Source organism: Hyaena hyaena, unplaced genomic scaffold (assembly GCF_003009895.1).
Source record: "Hyaena hyaena isolate Hyena2069 unplaced genomic scaffold, ASM300989v1 scaffold_726, whole genome shotgun sequence".
In the NCBI taxonomy this organism is placed as follows: Eukaryota; Metazoa; Chordata; class Mammalia; order Carnivora; family Hyaenidae; genus Hyaena; species Hyaena hyaena.
The window spans coordinates 211,564-235,151 of record NW_024081358.1 but is presented as its reverse complement, the minus strand read 5'-3'; the positions used below and the strand labels follow the sequence as shown (position 1 = coordinate 235,151).

Sequence of the window (23,588 nt, the reverse complement as noted above, 5' to 3'; positions counted from 1 at the left end):
TTGGGCTCTCTCCATAATTTGGCTATTGTTGGTAATGCTGCTATAAACATCAGGGTACATGTATCCCTTCAAATCTGTATTGGTGTATCCTTTGGGTAGATACTTAATGGTGCAATCGCTGCATCATAGGGTAAGTTCTATTTTTAGTTTCTTGAGGAACCTCCATACTATTCTCCAGAGTGGCTGTACCAGTTTGTATTCCCACCAACAGTGCAAAAGGGTTCCCCTTTCTCCATATCCTGGCCAACACCTGTTGTTTCTTGTGTTGTGAATTTTAGCCATTCTGACAGGTGTGAGGTGGTATCTCATCACGGTTTTGATGTGTATTTCCCTGATGATGAATGATGTTGACCATCTTTTCATGTCTGTTAAGCCATCTGGATGTCTTCTTTGGAAATGTTTATTCATGTCTTCTGCCCATTTCTTCACTGGATTATTTGGGTTTTTTTGGGTGCTGAGTTTGAAAAGTTCTTTATAGATTTGGATACTAACCCTTTATCAGATATGTTGTTTGTAAATATCTTCTCCCATTCTAGAGGCTGCCTTTTAGTGGTGTTGATGGCTTCCTCCACTGTGTAGAAGCTTTTTATCTTGATAAAGTCCAAAAGTTCATGTTTGCTTTGGTTTCCCTTGCCTTTGTCAACATATCTAGTAAGAAGCTGCTCTGACAGAGGTCAAAGATGTTGCTGCCTGTTTTCTCCTCCAGGATTTTGATGGTTTCCTGTCTCACATTTAGGTCTTTCATCCATTTTGAATTTAATTGTGTGTATGGTGTAAGAAAGTGGTCCAGTTTCGTTCTTCTGTATGTCGCCATCCAGTTTAGAAAACACTTTAAAACAGTAATAGAAAACTATTTTTAAGGTATTTCCCAACATTATATGTACCACTATTCTCGTCCTGTTAATTTCTACTGCTTCACTCCCTGCCCTTTTTGCCTCCTTCTAAAAGGAACCACCATCAAACCAAAACATCAAAAAACATATCAAGAAAAGCACTGTACTTTTCACAAGAATGACAAAAACCTACATTGTCTCAATAACATCTACTTGCCCATCATAACTATATTTTCAGAAAAGTGTTTATCTCTTTCAACTTATCAGTTCCTGTGTGGAATCAATAATATGAAAGAAAGTAAACATCTTGGACAAGCTCAACATATGAAAGATAAAATGTGATTAAGGTTACCAGATAAATATTCAAGGTATAGAAACAAATAACGTATTACTCAATGATTATATCTATCACTGGCATAGCATTAGCATGCAGGCGCACACACACACACACACATACACACACACACACACACGACTAGCTCACTAATACTACTAGCTTAACTGGAATGTAAACTTTATTTAGGAGTTCTATGTCTACATAAAGTTATTATTCTAACAAGGATGAAAGGAACAAGTATAATCCTTTTGTGACTTGATTAGCCCTTCTGGCTACAGTAAGATTAGAACCACAGGTGGGACTTATATTCACAAGACCCAAAAGGTGGAAACCCAAGTATCCATCAACAGATGAATGGATAAACAAAACGTGGCTGGTAAAGGTAAGTTTAGCGTCAAATTCATTATATTCAACGATTACTCTAAATGTAAATGGACAAAATTATCTAGGGAAAAGGCACAGAGTGGCTGGTTGGATTAAAAAAGCAAGACCCAGTTAACTATATGCTCCCTACAGAGACTCACTTCAGCTTTAAGGACACAGAGGCTCAATGTAAAGGGATGGAAAAAGATATTCCATGAAAATGGGAACCAAAGAGAGCAGGGGTAGCTATACTTGTATCAGAAAAAGTAGACTTCAAGACAAAAATGATAACAAGTGACAAAGAAGGTTATTATTTAATGACAAAAGATCAATTCATCAAGAGGATATAGTAATCACCAACAAATATGCACCCAACATTAGAGCACCTAAGTACATTAAGCAAATAAAAGCAGACCTGAAGTGAGATTATGCAACAGTAGAGACTTTAATACCTCACTTTAAACAAAAGGATTATCCAGATAGAAAATCGGCAACAAAACATTAGACTTGAACTACAACTGAGATAAAATGGTTCTAACAGGCATATAGAACATTCCATAAAACACCAGGAAACTATACAGTCTTCTCAAGTGCACACAACATTCTCTAGGATAGATTATAAGGCAGGTTACAAAACAAGTCTTCATAAATTTAAGAAGACTGAAATCATACCAACTATCTTTCTGACAAAAATGGCAAGAAACAAAAAAATCAATAGGAAGAATAGAAAATTTACAAATGTGTAAAATTAAATAACACACTCTTAAACAAACCTATAGTCAAAGAAGAAAACAAAAGATATCCTGAAACAAATGTACATGAAAATAGTATGTCAAAAATTTATGGAATGAAGCAAAAGCAGTTCTAAAAGGGAAGTTTATAGCGATAAATGACTACATTAAGAAAAAAGATCTTGAATAAACTACCTAACCTACACATCAAGGATACAGAAAATGAAGAAAAAATGAAGTAAAAAGCTGGTAGAAAGAAAGAAATAATGAAGGTTAGAGCAGAAATAAATGAAGCAGAAACTGGAAAATTAAAAAAAATCAACAAAAAGTTGTTTTTTCGAAAAAACAAACAAAAATGAGAAACTAAGAAAAAGAGGGGAGACTCAAATAAAATCAGAAATGAAAGAAGAGAGGTTATGACTTACACTATAAAAATGTAAAAGGTTCAGAGGAGACTACCATTAACAATTATACACCAACAAACTAGATTACCTGCAAGAAATGGGTAAACTCCCAGAAACCTATAACATACTGACATGAAGAATAGAAAATTTGAACAGAGTAGGACTAACATTAAGTAAGAATACTGAATCAGCAATAAAAAATGTCCTAACAAAGAAAACCCCAGTATTGGATAGATTCCCTGGAAAATCCCACCAAAGATTTAAAGAAAGAAAGCCAATCCTCTCAGGCTCTTTCAAAAAATTGAGAAAAAGGGAATACTCTCAAACTCATTTTATGAGGCCAGCATTATCCTGATGCCAAAACCAGATTAGGATATAAGAAATGAAATTATGGCCCAATAAGCCTGATGAACATAGATGCAAAAACCCTCAACAAAATATTACCAAGATAAACACAACAGCATATGAAAAAGATCATACATTGTGATTAGGTGGGATTTTTCCCTGGATGCAAGAAAGGCTGTAACACACAAAAATCAATAAATGTGATATACCACATGTAGAGAATGAAAGATAAAAATCATATGACCATCTCAATAGATGCAAAAAAGCATTTGACAAAACATATCATCCTTTCATGATAAAAGCTCTCAACAAATTAGGTACAGAAGTAACAGACCTTAACATAATTAAGACATCCATATTTGACAATCCACAGTTAACACTATAATCGACACTGAGAGGCTGAAAGGTTTTCCTTTAAGATCAAGAACACGACAAGGTTGCTCACTCTCACCACTCCTACTCAACATAGTACGGAAACTCCTAGCCAGAGCATTCAGGCAAGAAAAATAAAAGGCATCCAAATGGGAAAAGTGGAAGTGAAATTGTCTTTATTTGCAGATATGATTTTTCATATATAAAATCCTCAAGAGTCCACCAAAAAACTGTTAGGACTAATCAACAAATTCACAGAAGCTCTACAGTACAAAAATCAACATACAGAAATCAGTTGTGTTTCACACTAATTATGAAATATTTGAAAAAGAAATAAAGAAAACAATCCCATTCACAATAGCATCAAAAGCAATAAAACACTTAGGAATAAACTTAACCAAGAAGGTGAAAGATTCTATACAGTGAAAACTGAAAGAGGCCAAAGATATAATGGAAAGATATTCCATGTTAAGGAATTGGAAGAATATTAAAATGTCCATATTACCCAAAGCAACCTACAGATTTAATCCAATTCCAATCCAAATTCCAATGGAATTTTTCACAGAAATAGGAAAAAAAAATCCTAAAATTTGTATGGAACCACTAAAGACCCTGAATGGCCAAAGCAAAGAACAACACTGGAGGCAATACAATTTTCGATTTCAAGTTTGAAATCTACTACAAAACTATTGTAGTCAAAACAGTATGATACTGGCATAAAAACAGACATATACACAAATGGAAAAGAATCAGGAACCCAGAAAGAAATTCCAGCATATATGGACAATTAATATTTGACCAAGGGAGTCAGGAATATTCACTGCAGAAAGGATAAGGTCTTCAATAAATAATATTGAAAAACCCAGATAATCACATGCAGGATAAGTACATGCATGAAACTGGACCTCTAACTTAACACCATTCACAAAAATTAATTCCAAATGGATTATGAACTAAAACATAAGACCTGAAACTCTAAAATTTCTTGAATACTGGTCCTTGACACTGATCATGGCAATGAATTTTTGGGTATGATAATAAAAGCACAGCAACAAAAGCAAAAAAACTAAGTGGACTACATTAAACTAAAAAGCTTCTACATATCAAAAGAAACCATTAACAAAATGAGAGCCAACCTATGGAGTGGAGGAAAATATCTGCAAATCATATATGGGATAACACACCGATATTCAAAACATAAAAACTCATACAACTCAAAAATAAATAATTAAAAATAAAAAATAAATAGATTTAAAAATGGGCAGAGGGACTAAATAGACATTTTTCCAAAGAAGACATTCAAAGAGTAAGTACATGAAAAGATGCTCAACATCACTAATCAACAGAAAAATGCAAATCAAAACCACAATGAGGTATCATTTCACAATTGTTAGAATGGCTATTACCAAAACAGGAAGAAATAACAAGTGTTGGAGAAGATATGGAGATAAGGGAACTCTTCTGCACTACAGGTAGGAATGTAAATCAGTATAATCACTGTGGAAAACAGTATAGAAGTTCCTCCAAAAATTGACAGAACTGTACTATGATCCAACAATCTCACTTCTGAGTATATATGTAAAGGAAATGAAATCAGGATCTTGAAGATATCTGCCCATGCATGTTCACTGCAACATTATTCACAATAGCCAAGGTATGGAAACAACTTAAGTGTCTATCGACAGATAAATGAATAAAGGAGACACACACACACATACACACACACACGATATTATGCAGCCATAAGAAAGAAAAAATTCCTGCTAAGTGAAGTCAGACAGAGAACCTAAGTACTATATAGTATAATTTGTATGTGGAATCTAAAAAACCTGAACTCAGAGAGTAGAATGGTGATTGTAAGGGGCTGAGGAGCAGGAAGTTGGGGAGATGTGGTCAAAGGGTACAAACTTCCAGTTATAAGATGAACAAATCCTGGGGATCTAATGTATTGCATGGTGATTATAATTAATAATACTGTAGTATATATCTGAAAGTTGCTGAAAGTAAAAATCTTAAATGTTCTTACTGCAAGAAAGAAGTGGAAATTATGTAAGGTGATGGAGGTATTAACTAGCCCTACAGTGATAACCACTGTACTCTCTATAAGTGCATCAAATCAACATGCTGTTTAAGATGTTAAACTTATACAATGTTACATGTCACTTACACTTCAATAAAGCTGAAAAAACTGTGGTATATACATATAATGAAATATTACTCACCCTTTAAAAGAAAGGAAATTCTGACACACACTACAATATGTATGAACCTTGAAAGCACATGCTAAGTGAAATGAACCAGTTACAGAAGGATAAATACTGTATGACTTCACTTATATGAGGTTCCTAAAGTAGTAAATTCAGAGAGATGGAAAGTGGAATGGTGCTCCCCATTGGGCTAGGGTTTGGAGGAAACAGAGAGTTATTGTTTACAATGTACTGAATGCGACTTAACTGTATACTAAATAATGGTTAGAAAGGGTAAATTTTATACTATGTGTATGTTACCACAAAAAAAGCAAACCCGGCCTCCCTGGTAGAAGGAAGATTCTGCCTGACGGTTAACCCTGTGTTCTCTTGGATGGCAAATGTTAACCTTTTGTATACTCTTCAGGATTTAGCTCAGATAATCTCACAATGAATTATGTCTTTCCAAAAAGGATGAGAGGACTTACAAAAGAGGGTAGGGCCAAGACAAAAGCAAAAAAGGAGAAAGCAAAAAAGGTTTGTCCTAAGAGTTAGTAACAATAGTTAATAATCCTGAATGCCAATTTGATTCTGGGTTTGCAGAGAGAGAGTGCAGAAAGAAAAGTGTGCCACAAAATGAACTGACTCTTAGCCTCAAATTCACCTTTCATTTGTTCTGCGACAATAGATTGGAGCCTTTTGAGTATTTTCCCTTGTCAGCATGACCTCAGACTTTGTCAGTAGAGGGCTCTCGAGACATCACAGAGGGGCTTTGCGGTGGGCTTGCTGGGCAGGCCCCCGTAATGTGTAAGGGCTCCCTATCGTGGGCTTCTGCATCCCAGATGGCTTCCCCAGCACCGAGCTCCCCCAGTGCCAGTGGCTTCTCCAGTGCATGGCTCCAGAAGCACACACAGCTTCCCCAGTGCCTGACAGCTGCAGGATAAGGTAGCCAGCAGCTTCCCCTGGCACCCATCTTAGGTGGCTTTGCAAGAGTGTGCTTCCAGTTAGTCACCTCCCTGTGAACAGTTTCTCCAGCACTCCAGAGGGCAGACTTTTGCCAAGCTCTATATGGCAGATTTCCAGCAAGATCTGCCAGCACAGTAGTACAAACATTTCTCTAAGCGCCATGGCTGCGTCCTCCCCAACACAGTCTGGATCTCAGCCCCAGCAGGGACAGGGTAGAGGGGGTTACATTTTATCTCAGCCTTAAGGGTTATTCCTCAAATCTCCTATTCCTGCTCCTGGCCAACAGGAATGGAATGTCAGCAATACAAAGCCTGATTACAAATAATCATATTCATCACAATCAAACTACCACTGTGATTCACTGCAATGAAGTCCCAGCTAATACTTGTGGTCTCGGAGGCCCAGGTGGCTGCTTCATTTGACCTTATGGCAATAATGATGACTATAAAAACTGATGTGGGATGGAATCTTTTTGAGTGCTCTTGCTTGCATATGAGAAAAGGACAACCTCAGGCCTGTTAACTCTTACAACAAGGTACTGTGTAAGAACCAGGAAGTATTCATGATAGCCTTAAAACAAACAGCTTATTTCTGAAAATCAAAAACAAAATTTAAATGTGTGAACTGTTGAATTAAAATCTGAGTTTAATTCTGTCTTGTGAAGTTTCTCAAAAGTTTAATCATGATCGGCTAAATGAGGATTTTGAAACTTAGAATGGGAACATCCAGTTGGACTCAGAGGAAACAGTGGACTATGATGAATCTCCAAGGCCCTCTGAGCCTCCTTTTACCAGTAGAAGTAGCATACGCTCCACAGACCAGCCTTCCTCAACTGAAAATCCTTCCTCAACTGAAAATCCTGTGACAATCTCACTTGGAGTGTACATCTCTTATTACTTCTATGCCCAACAGTAAAATTACCAGGTAAGAACAACATCTCCCCAAAAGGCAAGATGACCAGGTACACACAATCTTCAAAAATGTAGATTTGGGTCACTCCACCCAGAATCCTAAGCAGCTGAGATTCTTGCTGAAGGTACAGAAAATACGGAATGGGTGATAGATGAAGGCTATCAATTATAGCCTGTGGCCAAATATAAAAACAAGGACAAGGGGGCTTTGCATATTTTCTATCTGCTTGTTACATGTTTATTTGTATCTACTAACCATTTTCTTTTTCTCTCTCGTTACCATTTTTATTTCATACAGCAGTTAACGTCACAATTTAATCTTTATATAAGAGAATATTCATGGTGACTGAATGAATTTGTGGAGTGATTAATATTTAGTGATGGATGTAATGACTCTTGGGAATCTGTTCTCATTTGCTCATCCTGGAGAAAGGGTGAAAACTTCATTTTAAGACTAGCTGTGGCGTGCCTCGGTGGCTCACTTGGTTAAGCGTCCAACTCCTGATTTTGGCTTGGGCCTCGGTTCATGGGATTGAGCCCCACATTGGGCTCTGTGCTAGGTGTGGAACCTGCCTGTGATTCTTTTTCCCTCTCTCTTAAAAAAAAAAAAAAAAAAAGACTAGCTATATCCTCTTAGGTGGAAATAAAGTGGCACTGCTACTGAATGAAGTTCAAATGTGTGCAGACAGGTGTATACGAGATTCCAAGTAATCAGAGCGATGGACTGTTCTCCAATTATTGATTACTGCTCCTCAAATCCAAATTAGCTATTTTTGGCAGCTCTGTGAAAATGGATTTGGGCTATTTAAGTATTTTCCTCTGACAGCTGTCACAATGTTAATTAAGCTTTGTTCATAGAGGACGCTGAAGAGACACTGCAGGAGGAAAAGGGCTCTGCTTCTAATCCCAGTGAGCCTGTTTCACACAGGCTTCGTGGCATGCATGGTTTTCTCCAGCAGCAGACTTTCCGGAGCCCACGGCTTCTCTGGTACTGTGCTCTTGTCCTGCATGCGGCCAGCCAGATCCAGTGGCCAGCAGCTTCCCCGAGCACCCACCTTGGACAGTTCCGTAGCAGAGTGCTTCCAGTTAGCATCTTCCTATAAATAGCTTTCCCCAGCAGCACCCTACAGGGCTGATTTCCAGCAAGTTCTGCCAGTGCAGCACTACGGTGACTTCTCTGCCACTCAGGGAGCCACAGCTGTGCCTTCTCTATTAAAGGCTGAATCCAAGCCTTGGAGTGGAGACTCTTTCTTATGTGATCTTAGCCAAACATGTGGTAGTTATTCCTTGTATGTGCGTTTTCTGTATTCTTTAGAAATATCTTTAATCCTTACTAAGCAAATGCATGTTACTCCAATCCCCTATTATAGTTAATAGTTCTTTACATTAAAATTTCCCATCAGGAAAGAGAAAACAAAAAGTAATAGCCTATTATTTGTCCCTCCTTTCTCATATAACTATAATCATAAATCTCTATTTCCTTATGTATTTCTCAAGACAGACTGCAAGAACTCATCTGTGTTACTGTCACACATAAAAAAGAAGGGATGTTATTTATACTTAAGTTCCATTCTGGGGACACTACTTATGCTCTGATATATGTTTGTCTCAATAGGTTCATTATTCCTTTCTGATGATTATCTGCACATGTGCAGTGCTAATAAATATCTGGAATTTCATATTTGTAAAAATAATTTATTGCCTTGGTACTGACAAACACTTAAGGTAATCTGGAGTCATGTAAAAGCAACAAGCGTAAGAGAGACCATTTTAAAACCACTGCTGTGAAAATGTGTAAAAATATAAAAATGTATCTACACCTTAGGCAGCACAGTGTATTTTCAAAAGTTAGTCCAAGTGTCAGAAAGATAACTAAATAGGCTAAAGAGCACAACTGGAAAATATTTAGGTTTAAAGTAGCATAATCCTTGTTAGCACAACATTTAGTTTTTAAAGAATAAAACACAATTTAGTTTTTGAAAAGTGAAGATTTATAACAAGTGATTTTGAGTGCTCACTGAATCCACATTTGCTAGATGATTACTACCTGGATGACTGCTGATTTGAGTAAGTCTTTGAATATAGCCATTTATTGAGCTCACTACTGCACCAGCTATTTTGCTAAGTGCTTTAACACAATGTCACAAAAATCCCTAAGGTAAATTTTATTACTCCCATTTTGTAGATGAGGACCTGAAGCTTAAGGAGGTTAAGTGAACAGTGCAAGGTCACATAGCTTAAAGCACCTTCCTAAAGGCCTATACCCCAGTGTGTAGGAGGTGTTCTGTAAGTGTGTAAAGACTCCCTAGGGGAACATGGGCATGAAGAGTCTTAAGAGATTCAATTTCAATTCAATTAACTTTCTTAAGTAACCCTTCCTCAAACTGATCTGCTGAAGAACGGACCTGTAGTCAAAGCACCATGCTGTTTCTGTGTTCCCATATTCATTTTTATATTAACCTTTCTTCCACTTTATAAATAAAAGCATACTTCTTACCCATTCAAAGGGGCAGTCTGAAATACTGGGGTCACAATGAACTAATGACTGAATAACAAATTTTGTACGACGCTTCCAGTCATCTGCTTTCAAAAAAAAAAAGGATGATCTAAACAATCTGTCAAGTCTCTGAAGTTGATGTGATTTTGGCAAATATCTCAGAAAAACTAAGTGACAATGATATGAAAAACTCCTTCCATCCCTATCAATTTACTTATGTGAACAAAGTTTCTCAAGTTTACATTTTTAAAAATGAAAAATAAAATTGATGCTGAACTATATCTCATTTTAGAAAATAATTAATTCATAAAGTAGTAAGGAAGGAAAGAGTGTCCCTCTACCTTATTAAGAGATACATTTCCAGTATAAGTTATTTTACGTTTAAATATTTACCAACATTGAGAAGTCTCTTTTTGATCAGTTAGATGCTACTAACAACTTTAAATGAATCTAAACCACCTTATTTATATTTAAATTATTGAACATATTTTTATTTCAAAGCAGTATAATAAAGTAAACAATATTACTTAGGGTTTATGCTAAAAAACTTTAAGTGTCAACATAAATGTACAAAGGGAAGAAGTTTTCAAAACTTGTTCAGAGTAAAATGCTTTAATATCACTGTTTCAAACAGTTAAATATCTTAAGTATTTTGTCCTTTGCTCACTCAAATTTGAGACAATAGATATGGGGCAAATGTTTATTGCCAATATTTTCACCAATAGCCACTACCTGAAAAAACAGATCAGTCTGGTATTGGGAAAATAAGAGAAATGAAACAACCAGTGCTAAAAAGAGAGCAGGCTGCTTGAGAGAAAAACAAATAAAAACACTCAGTTTGCCTCATTTGTTGTTTTTGTTTCATTTAAAGAACGCTGTTAAACTTAAAAGGAAAAATCGAATTATAAATTATTACAACCTCACTTTTCAAAATGATTAAATAACTGCATACTAGACAGAAAAATAAAGCTTTCTAGAGAGTGACAGGGAGATGGAACTGTATTGATTCTCAGTCAAATTCAAATACAATAAAGCAGAGCACTAAATCTGAGGAAGCTGTTATTCTGAAGGGAAGGCAGACATTTAACACCACTCATTAGTCACAACGGAAGGACAGATGGTTAAGAGTGACAAGCGGCAGTGTCACTGGGTTCCGTAAGAGTGGAAGCCACATGGGGACTGTACGTTCCCTGGACATACTATCGTCTTTCTTGACTCCTGTCTTTGCACATGCTGCTAGTGCCTTTACACAGTTAAGACTCCCTGCCCCCAACCAATCCTGGAGCTTCTTTCACGACACCAGTCAAATGTCACACTTCCTACTGGTAACAATAAAACTTCTATTGTAATTCTCAAAACTTCTTTTTAAAACAATCTCTATATTGTAAGAGATCATAAACCACTAGCATAATAATGGGAAAAACTATGTAAGCACTGTGAAACCAGACTGTGAGCCCTGTGTTGGGCTCTGTGCTGACAGCTAGCTCAGAGCCTGGAGCCTGCTTCAGATTCTGAATCTCCCTCTCTCTCTGACCCTCCCCTGCTCATGCTGTCTCTCACTCTCTCTAAGAAATACATAAAACATTAAAAAAAAAAAAAAAAAGAAACAGTAATTTAAAGAAAAGATTCCTAACAATGAAATCCACAAGTGCAGTCAAAGTTCCCAAATGTGAAAATGCTTGGGCTTTTGACCTTAGGCAAATACAACCATGAGTATTTGTGATGTAGTCAAATAAGGAAAAGAAAGCTAGACAAAATTATATGCTACATTTATTTAAGTGTGTTTGTTATGGAGAAAATGGAAGTAAAATTGCTAAATTCATTAGGCAGTAAGGTATTATTTAGAAGCAATGAGGACAAAATGGGGGAAGTGAATTGTAATATATCCTTAGACATCTTCAATTTCATTTCGCAAATATACCTGTGTCTGTGTGTGTGTAAAATAATCAGAATCAGGGGTACCTAGGTAGCTCAGTCGGTTAAGTGTCCAACGTCGACTCAGGTCATGATATCATGGCTTGTGAGTTCAAGCCCTACACTGGGCCCTGTGCTGACAGCTCAAAGCCTGGAGCCTGGTTCAGATTCCCTGTCTCCCTCTCTCTGCCCCTCCCCCACACACTTGCATGCATTCTCTCTCTCTCTCTCTCTCAAAAATAAATAAAACATTAAAAAAATATTCAGATTCACACCCAGGTACTTCAATAAAGGAAAAGTATGTTTTCTAAATGTAAGCAAAACAGTCTCTATTCTGCAGTAAAACCAGGGAAAATTTAATGCAATTAGCCAAACTGGCAGGATGTCTAGTTGTAATTTATATACACATACTAGCAGCAATCATTAATCAGGAAATACTATTAAAACTGATGAAAAATTATTCACCTTTTTTTAAGAGCAATGAAAAAAGCCTTTAATTTTTATCATTTTGTATCCCAACTTATATATGGGCAGCAGAGTCACTAAAATACCTCCATAGCCTGGGCTAAGCGTTCTTCTAGAGCCATGTAGGTGAGGAACTGAGGATCCACATAGGAAATAGCTTCAGCAACTCCTAGTCCATCCGCAAAACCATCAAACAGGCTGGAAAAAAAATACAGCCATAATATAGAGAAATCTTTATGTGTGAAAACATAATTATATTAGCATACTGATGAACCAATAAGCATACTAAAAGCAGAAAACTTTATAATATTTTAACATAAATCTTATGTGGTGAGAGGCAGGATGAACCCAACAGAAAAGGGAAATACTAAGCCTAAGGAGCTAAGACACCACCACCTCTCCCAATGAGCTGCCATGCTTGCACACAAAATTTGTGGGAAAATTCTTTTTATGTTTCTAGTTCTTAGTTCCAACTTGGGGGATCGCTTAAGGCTGGTGCAAAGGTAGTATTTTTCTCCTTAATTCTTTCCCATATACCTTCTGTTTGTTTGAGTTTCCAGTCTAAATTTAGAGGACAACATGGTAAAGACAAATACTGCATTTATTTCAATTTTTATCATTAGACAAAGCATCTTTTTCTTCTCTTACTTGGTACTGCTTAATTACTTTGGGCTTAAAAATACTTAATTTTCTCAAGTTTTTCTCCTTAATCTCTCTTCTATTCTTCTAGAGAACTAAACCTCCTCCATTATTATTCAGATTGGAAAGTATTTAGCTCCCTTAAGTGCTCATTTTTATTGTTTCTTTTTACTCAAGGAATGCAATCCCCCTGAAGAAAATATTATGTTTTATCCTGGTTCTGATCTCCTTCCTCTACTCCCACACATACATAGATTCCTCCTTTTACTCTAGTCTTGGAAATGTGTATTTCAAAATTCAGAAATCCTAAGTATGTCCTCAGTCCCCTTCTTTCTAATCTTGCCTCTTTGGCAATGACATTGAAGTCCATTTCTTCAGTTATCCTCTCTCTATAGGTTAATTCCTAAACCTCCACCCAATTACAAACTCCCTCTTGAGCTCCTGACCTACAATTTTTGTTTTCTATGGGGCAGTTTACCTCATTTAATTCCCACCATCTCAAATCTAGTATCTCCAAAACTCAGCTTATTTTGTGTACCTAAAGGCAACCTTCTGTTGACTTCCATATTCCTATCAGAAGTTGAATACAGTCAGGAACATCCAGTTACACAAACTTCAAAATAATTTTGATGTCAACTTTTGTGCCATGATTAAAATTACAAATCTATTGCCAATAAACACCAAGGCGTTCTTATGAAGATAACAGCTTAGCAGCATCTAAAAATCAGCAGACATCACATAGTATAAAGAAACATCCTCATATAATCACAGATTTTTAAATTAGAATTTAAATCACAAATTAGCGAATCCAACCACCCTTGTGACACCTGAACCCCGCACCTAGCAGTGAGACACAGGGCAAGGAAGAAGAGCCCTGGAGCCAGTAACATAGGGATTTAAGTCCACACTGAACTGTCAGTTAGACAATGTGAAAAATTTGTTAACTGTTTCTTCAGCCATAAAACAAATGAAATGAGTTGATGCACATATGCACATGGCACAGAGCTGGCACCATGGTTGTCATCCATGAACCAGCAGGGCAATCCACTCCATGTAGAAGACACACTGCTCCCTGGGGAGGTATGTGCGGTGTGGGAGAGCTTTGTCAGAAGTATGTAACTTGTGTGAAAGAAGCATTCTAGTTCTGCCTGCTGAAGCAGCACAAACTATGGCCCCTTTTCCTTTGCAGGAAACTCTTTCAAATGGTTAGACAATCATCTCCTAATTCTTTTCTTCTCCAGGCTAAACAAATCTAGACATTCAAATAATATTATCTGCTTGTAATTCAGTCCCTGCAAAATAATCAGCTAATATTAAAAATTCTAGTATCATTCATCTGGCAATCACATGGTAATAAGTGTCTGAGAGAAAAATCACTAATGATACTAAAACCAGCAGATGGAAGTTTGAGAGTTTGAGAAGAAACTTTGAGAAATCTCAAAGTCGCTTCCCTCTAGATGCTGATTATTTATTTTAAAAATGGCAACTGTAAGTGAAAGTACATGAAAAATATCACATTAACCAAATAATCACAATGAACATCACAGTAATGGGACAATTGGGCATCATATGCCTTCTGATATGAACAAAGAAAAATAAAACATTGTTTCTGTGGTGTTCCTGCTAAAAATCTATTACCGTGAATCTTAATCATGACATCAGGGAAATCTACACTAAGAATCATTCTACAAAATAAATGGCCTATATACTTTTTAAAAATTAAGATTTAAAAATCAAGATTATGAAAGACAAAGAAAAACTAAGGAAATGTTCCAAATTAAAAGTGACTAAAGAAACATGTTAACCAAGTACAATGAGTAGTCTTAGATTGGACTAGAAAAGTATTTCTCCAGTAGCATTCATGGGACAACTACAGACATTTGAATAATGTCTGCAGATGAGATAAGAGTACTATTATCAGTGTTAATTTCTTGATTTTGTTATATAAGAAAATGTCATTGTCTGTAGTCCATTCTAGACTATGGGTAAAGATTCATCTTGTTTGCAACTTACTCATAGTGAGGAACAAAATATACCATAAATACAGAGAAATCTCGGGAGGAAAGAGAGAATTACAAAAATGTGGTCAATGTTAACATCTGGGAAATATGAGCAAAAGATATATGGAATTCTTTTAAAATTCTGTTATTAAGCCATGGTCATAGCTGTAGAGAATTAATTTCTCATAACCTTATTAGGTTAAATTATAACCCCAATTTCTTACAGGAAATAGAGAGGTTAAGTAGTTATCAAAAAATACATAAATGGTACATTTTGGATTTGTCTAAATCTGAAACTCATGTTTTCTCCACATCAACTCCCACCATATCAGTTTATAAAATATTCTCTGGGTATTCTACCACACTCCTGTGATGTCATCAAAACAAATAAATGAACTTTGATAGAGGAGTTTTTCCATTTCCTTTAAACTAAAATACAGAATCAAAAAGCTTAACTTTTTTTAAGTTGTGGCAAAATAAAAAAATGTCACATTTTAGCTCTAGAGATAAGAACTGATGTTTGCTATTACTTTTCCTTTTAGTTGTCAAAATGACATGTTATTTTAATATAAAAATCATTTTATCAATCTGTAGCTACTGCCACATATATTAACATAGTACCATATAAGCAATAATGAGGTGTCGCCATACCCACATAAAATTCAGGTCAGTAACCTTCAAAAATTTTGTCTTAAAATCACTGCTAAAAGGCTTTCTATGTTAAAACAAAACAAAACCTACTAAAACTCCCCCAAATTTAAGGACAATCAGAAACATCTCTAAAATCTAACATAACACATGTATCCAGAAAGATCACTAATGAATTAGAACCTAAAATTAGTTTTCAAATTTAAGTTAAAATTATAATTCAAAAAAGACCTCAATTATTTCTTCAAATTCTTATATGGAACCTTTGTTGAAAGTTATTAACAAATATATTTCAAGATATTAATAAATGCTACTTATCTCAGTAATGTCACCTCTAATAATCTGTCCTAAAGAAGTAACTTGAAGTACAAAACAAGTTATTTGAGGGGAAAGGTTCACTGCACTATTTCAGTGGGGAAAATGAACAATTAAATTTTAGTTCTACTACAGACTGGAGTATCTACATAACGAAGCTGTAAAAAATTATTTTGATAAAATTTTGGAAATGTGCAAAAGAAAATATTTCTTTATATTAAACCATAATTGCCTCCAGACATGCACAGATGATATTACCTAAATCAACAATTCTGTCATCTGCTGAGGATTATGAGGAATGACTTTGCATAATGGAGACATAAGACATCAGCATAACAAGGAGTTCAGAAAGAGGGTAATAGGCAGACATAAGAGAGGTGGGAAGAGATAGTACTAACAAGATCAGCAAAACCATGATCTGGTGAGTCACTGCTCTTCCATAAAGTTAGGGAAGCCAGAAAATGGGTTTTGGAACCAGGAATCCTGTTTAAGATGGAATTCAAATTGTTTGTGTGGCTGTGATAAAACATCAGTTCTACTTCCACAATGGTCAATGCAAGTCTGCTTTGCACATCTAATTTAGGGAGTGAGAATAGGAAACGGTAAGGAGGACTTCAAGGAGATGCGGAGATTCAAATCTGGAGCAATTTGGAGAAAAACAAAGAAGTAGCTACACACACAGAAAGAGACACTGAAGACACAAAGGAGGACTCAAAAACATAACTTCTAGAAATCTGCAGTTATGAGGTGATATGAATGAGTTTTTCCTTATTTTTCTAAATTTTCTATATTGGAATTTTAACTGGTAGAGCAAAGCAAATTCTTAAAAATATTATCTGTGTAGAGATGGAAACAAAAGTAGTACCAAACCATATTTTCTCCAGAAAAATTAACAAGAGATCAGTTGAACCATATATCATCCTTTCAACTCAGTAACTGGCTGCTTCCAGAGGCCTACTGAAAGATAGGCTATTTGAAAGATAAATCTAACTAAAAGCCAAAACAGTTAAATTTTGACCATTATATCATGAGACATAACAATTTAATAACTCACTTAATTTTTGTACGCTTCTTTTAACTGAAGCTCATTATTCTTTGTCAGTGTAAAGTAAACGAATACTTTCAGCCTCTCTGGGAAAATACGATCATATTTTCCATATTTTGCATACAGAGAAGGATAACTACATTCTTGTGATTCTTCTGATTTAATCATGTTTTGAAATTCCACAAGTACTATTTATTAATAACTTTTTTAAAAGGATTATACTAAGTGCTATATTTACCATATAGAGCTAAACTTAAAGGTTGGAAATCTCGAACCATGAGAGTTTATAAATAACCAGGATAGAAGGTGGGCTTCAAGAGAGCCAAGGGTCAAAGAGGAAAAGAGGTCACTGCTTGGAGTAAGTAGGAAGGAGTCCATGTAGGAAGTGACATCCAGAAGGAGTGCTAAAGGAGAGGAAGATTGACAGATGGGAAAAAAGGGAACACTTCTGAGATCAGAGATTCAGTTTTCATAATTTAGAATCATGAACAAATTCTACTCAGTAAACAGTTAACCATGGTAATAACACCATTCCATACCTCCAATCCACATCTAAGTCTTCACTCACACTGGAGTCATCTTCAAGGTTATTGTTACCATCCAACATGAAAGCTTCTGGCTGTGCAAATTCATTGGCAGGCTCATTTCCCTCATCACTGCTACTTTCATTGACTTCATTGTACTGTAACCAAGGAATTTCTCCCTCTTCCAAGGATGTCTGTTCCCTAATACAAACATTTCAAGGGGAAGAAAAGACATTATTTTAAAACACACCATAAAATTGTTTTCTAAAAAGAGTTCTATTTAGTGCAAACAGATTCTTTATTCTTTTGAGTTCCAAACTCTTGGTACTTACATGTTTCTAAAAGTCTGTTTTCTTTAACTGTAAAGTTATTTAAAAGGGAGGCAAATTTGTTATACGGTCATATGTATGTAGAAATAGCTCCCAATTACATAAGAACCTATTTATTTGACATACAAGTTACCTATGCTCCTATATTTCCTCCTTGTGCAGAAGAAAGATAAGAAAAATTCATTCTAGACAACTTTAACTTTAAAACACTACTCTTGAGTAGTTCCCCTTCACAGTTAAAATAGTATCAAAATTCCTGAGCCTGGCCTACAAATCCCTACAACATACATGCTTTCTCATTGGCCCTCTTCTCCAATTGTTACCTCTCACCACTCATCTCCCTATTTACTATGTTCCTATAATTCTTTATAATTCTTTCCAGTCTGCGGAACACATGGAGACCATTTCCACCTCAGGGCATTTCCTCTACCTGAAATGTTCTTTCACCAGATATTTGCATAGCTATTCCCTTCCTGATATTCAGGTCAGAGTTCATGGCAGTTCCTCAGAATGCGTGGTCTTGACAACTGGTTTTAAGGACCTGCCTAATCATTACCAAATAACTCTTATTTTCATTATAGAACTTACTTCTACCTATCATTTTCTTACTCGTTTATTGTTGATCTTTCTCCCACTAGAAAATAATAAGCTCATAGGAACAGGAACAGACAAATGGTACAAGGAAGAGAAAAAAGAAGCATTTCAAAACAACAGAAAAAAATTATTCAATAAATGGTATCAGGACAACTGAGTATTCATTTGAACAGAAGGAAGTTAAATCTCTGTTATTTACCCTATAACAAATTCCAAATCCCTATTTTAAAAATGCATGTACCTCCCACCACCATTCCTAAAACAAAAGTACACGATTGTCAAGAATCATGAGAAATTTTTACAAATTTCTGTGTCATTGTATGCATGATGCAAAACCTAAAAGTCATATACAAGACTGTTAAATCATACAATTTACACACTAAAGTTAACACCAAAACTGTGGACACAAGAATCAAATTGAAAAGAATTATTCGTAATACATGAGAAACAAAAGTCAAGCCTGCAATGACTAGACAAAAGGTACTCTATGAATTTATAAATAAGAAATACTGGTAGAATTTTATTTATCTTACTTAACAGAAAATACCCTTTAGTATATCAAAAGGAAGTTAAATATGAGAGCACAGTTTTGGAAAAGCTGAATTTTAGTCTGGGTTTTAAGAAGAAAAATAATGGTATACAATACCTTACATATTTCAAGAGCAGCTCTAATTAGAATTCTATTCATTCTAACATGCAAATTTAACTTTCGAGATAACACTCATGAAAGAGATGTAGATGATGTCCACATATAAGAATGAACACATTTTAAATACACAGAAACTGTATCTCTTTATACACCTAAACTCGTAAGTGTTTCTTTAATCGCAGGTCCTAACCAACACTCAAAGTAACAGATTTGTAAGATTTAGTATGTAGTATCACTTGTCTAGTAAAATCTGAGAAATTGTAATAAAATACGCTTAATCTATTGACGGTTTAATATCTACTATATTAAGTGAGTGGAGGGGCGGCTGGGTGGCTCAGTTGGTTGAGCATCTGACTTCAGCTCAGGTCATGATCTCACAGTGCGTGGGTTCGAGCCCCATGTCAGGCTCTGTGCTGACAGCTAGTTCAGAGCCTGGAGCCTGTCTTCGGATTCTGTATCTTTCTCTCTCTGACCCTCCCCTGCTCGTGCTCTCTCTCTCTCTCTCTCTCTCTCTCTCTCAGAAATATAACATTTAAAAAAAATAAATAAATAAAGTGACTGGGCATTTTTCTTTTCATGCATCATAATTTGGTCCAAAGAAAAACTAAACCCAAAATGGATTTAAAATTCAAAATCGAAGTAAAAATTCCTAAGCAACAGTTCTTAGTTTACACCTTTATAACAAAAGGAATTTTGCTCTTAAAAAAAAAAAAAAGGATTCTGAACAATAGGGTCAAAAGATCTTTTAGAAACAAATACCCTCATGTGAATATAAGAACATAATGTAAGTTTAAATGCTTCAAAATCCTTGAAAATATTTAAAGCAACAGCTCAGTCTTCTTTCTCTTTCCTTATACATATACATGTACATGTATATCAGACATACCATGTGAGACAACACATTCACAAAAATCTAGACCTTCAAATTGCTTTCTGAATCATTTTGGTAATTCAAATATTAACAAGATGCCATTATCATGCTACACAGTAATTTATTAGATTTTTTTAAAAAGACATTATCTCATCATGTCTCCAAAAGGCCAATACCAAAAAAGCATTCCAGTAGATGGAAAATGTGGAAGCCTCTGCCTACTACAACCACCAATAAAGTCATGGTATTTCAAATGGGAAGGGAAATTGCCAAATTGTCCTTTCTTTCTGAGCACTTTCAGCACCGCCTGGAGGAAATGAATGCTGAAGCCAAGAGAGGACATGGAAAATGCTTCGTAACTTATCCCCACAACCTACTCCCAGTGAAAATCTTAGAAAACTATCAGCATCACCTAATCTTTCCTGACTAGAGGCTACACTGTCAAATCAAAGCTTCATATAAACAGACTGATGTTCCCTTCATGATATACAATTAAAGGTCCCTATTCCTCAATAATGGAAACTAAATTTAAGTGTGTGAAAAGCAGTATTAAAATTATCAAAATATATTTATAAACTACTATGGAATATTTTAAAGAAATTTTCATTAAAAACTTTTAGAATATGCTATCATGTAACCATACATCACAGAATTTTCTGTGAAATGAAAAAAATGAAAGGCAGACAAATCACAAAAAACCTGTGCCAATACTAACTTCTGATTTTACAAATCTGAGTTGCTTCTGTTAGCTAAATGATAAGCAATTTGAGAATCCATTTTTCAGCACAAAATTTTAGACCTTTAGGTTAATGCCAATATTTTAAAGAGCTGAGGTTTTCATAAAAATAATCTAGCTACATTATAAGAAATTTTATAAAAATCCTGGACAGCATAATAAGATTCCTAATTAACTGATATTTAATTAGCCAGTTTTCATTTTATAACTCAAGACACATATAAGAAATTGCTAAGCTTTAGATATAAACTCATTTTTAATAATTCTAATTGCATAGCAGATTTTTAAGATTTCAAATCCCTATCTTGGAGGTAAAGTAGAAAGGAGGGCACCTGAGTGGCTCAGTTGGTTAAGCATCTGACTTCAGCTCAGGTCGTGATCTCAGAGTGCATGAGTTCGAGTCCCAGACCAGGCTCTGCACTGGCAGCACGGGGCCTGCTTGGGATTCTGTCTCCCCTCTCTTCTCTGCCTCTACCTCCCCTCAAAATAAATAAAATCAACACAAAATAATAATAATAATGAAAAAAATGTAGAAAGGAAAGTAACTGAAATTTGAATAAAGAGTCAAAAAAGGCTCAAAGGGAATTACAGCTTATAAAATCAATGGTACCCTGGTTCCATGTCATCCAGTCACAAAGATGCAACCCTAGCACCTAATCTGAAGAACTTTATCATATTATAATTCAATGTTATTAACAGGAAAGGCAAAATATTTATTAAATTTTTTAAAAAAATTTTAAGAGTGTTTACATAAAGAGTTTATAAAGTTACCAAAATGGTGGGGAAAACTTAAGGAAAAACACACAAGTGTGATGTACTAATTTAAATTCAAAAACACAAATTTTAAATGGACATTCAATATTGTCCAGCAATTATTCAATGTTTACCTAATAAGTTTGTTATCTCCCTCTCTGAAAGCCTATTTCCAACCTTCTCTTTCCTTCAGTTTCACAATCTTCCCATCCTCCCCATCCTCAATATCTAGTAACAATGATGACACTAAGTCACCAGATTCCTCTTTTCTTTCCACCAGTAAACCTACAGGTTTACCTATACTTGGACCTACCTACTTCTTTCCCACTAATTACACTGGAAATCTCACCTCCTGGAGACAGGAATCCTAATCCTTGTCTTCTCAAGAACTTCACTTTATCTTTTGTATAATTATTAGCCAGTTATTCTCCTCTGGAACATTCTATAAGCAAACAATCACCCGTCCAGCTTAGCAGGGTGAAGACAACATTTCCTTAGGCTCAGAATCTATCTGCGGTTCCTTCCTTTTGTAGAGTTACATATGGTAACAGTCTCTACTCTCTTACCTTCAATTCCCTTCATTTTTAAATTCCTTTTTGTTCCCCAAATGAAAAATACACACAATCTATTTAAGTTATAAAGTATACTATGCTGACTATCCATAAACCCACCACCCAAACCAGGAACTAGAATATTATTATTGAGTAGCATACACCTTGTGCCCCACATCTATCCTATCCCTTTGGCTTGGCCCCCCAGAAAAAAGTACTATCTGGATGCCCTTGCCATTCCACTGCTTTTTGGAAGAAATTTTCACTTGTTCCGTATACTTAAACAAGACATTTAACTTCTGCTTGTTTTTCAACTTTGTCAAACAGAGATCACACATTTTTTCCAGAAATGGTCGTTTTCATTCAACATTGTACCTCTAAGATTCATCCATGTTTTTACATGTAAGTGGGGCTCACACATTCCCACTGCCATATAACCCTTCCTGTATGAATAAACCACTAACTTTTCTCCTATTAATTAATATTTGGGTAATATCCAGTTTATAGCTTTCATGAAAAATACTGCAGTGAACATTCTTGTACACAACTCCTGGGTCATATTGAGAAGTTTCTCCAGAGTATACATCTAAAAGTGGAATCGCTGAGTCTACCATACAAAATATTTAAATTATTACATAATTTTAGTGAATTTTACTTCACATCTTGACAAGCATTCATATCCTCTGAAACACCCAATATTGTTAAATCTCTTAATGTTTGTTAATCTAATGGGTTTAAATGATACCTCCTTGTGATCTTAATTTACACTCTCCTGATTACTAATCATCTAAGTATCTTTTGATATTTTTATTCACCATGAATATTTCCTCTTCATTGAATTATCTGCTTAATGTTTTGAACATTTCGTAATTAGACTTTCAGTTTTTCTTCCTGATTTCTAGAAATTCTTTATATCCTGCACATTAAAACTTTACATTCTCTAAATACATTCTACTAGCTTCTTTCCCTTTCATTTTCAGTTCCTCTTCTTTTTAAATCTTTTTGTCTTCTATTATTTTCCCATTATGCCATGCCCATCAAGACTTCCATGACAATAGCTACTGAAATGGTGCTATGAGCACCCTTGTATTTTGTCTTCCTCCTGATTTTCTTTTTTTGCAGGGGGAATGGGGGGAAGGCACAGTTAATGCTTCATTACTGAAAATGCTATCTACTGATTTTTTTGTTTTGGTAGATACCTCTTATCAATAAGGTCAACAGTCTGATCCCAGTTTCTGAGTTTTTATCACGATGAGGTATTAAATATTAGTAAGCGTTTTTTTTTCCTGTACCTACAGAATCTATCATATGAATTTTCTCCTGTATTTTGCTAATGTCGTTTATGACACTTACAGATATCCTATGTTAAATCACCTTTGCATTTCTGGAATAAACTCATATTGGTAACAGAACTTTACCTTTAAAAATATACTTACAAATTCTGATTTCCAATAATTCTGTTTGAGATTTTGACATGTATTTTAATGAATGACACAGCTTTATAATTTTCTTCACATACTCTTTTTGTATTAGGGTTATACTGGCCTTTTTAGAATGATTTGGAGAAACAGTTCTTTTTCTATTGTCTTGAAGAGTGGATCCTTCAAAGT

At 35.3% G+C, this 23,588-nt stretch overlaps 1 protein-coding gene across 1 annotated transcript in view; it reads right to left on the bottom strand.

The window, feature by feature from the left end:
* The window catches only part of PJA2 (praja ring finger ubiquitin ligase 2), a 69,766-nt gene that overhangs the window by 4,328 nt on the left and 41,850 nt on the right, over positions 1 to 23,588 (bottom strand). Inside the window, exons 6-7 of the mRNA XM_039217957.1 lie at positions 17,511 to 17,696; positions 12,411 to 12,522 (exon numbers count right to left, since the gene is read on the bottom strand). Of these exons, the coding sequence (XP_039073888.1) occupies positions 12,411 to 12,522; positions 17,511 to 17,696 (298 nt within the window). The remainder of the gene's footprint in view (positions 1 to 12,410; positions 12,523 to 17,510; positions 17,697 to 23,588) is intronic.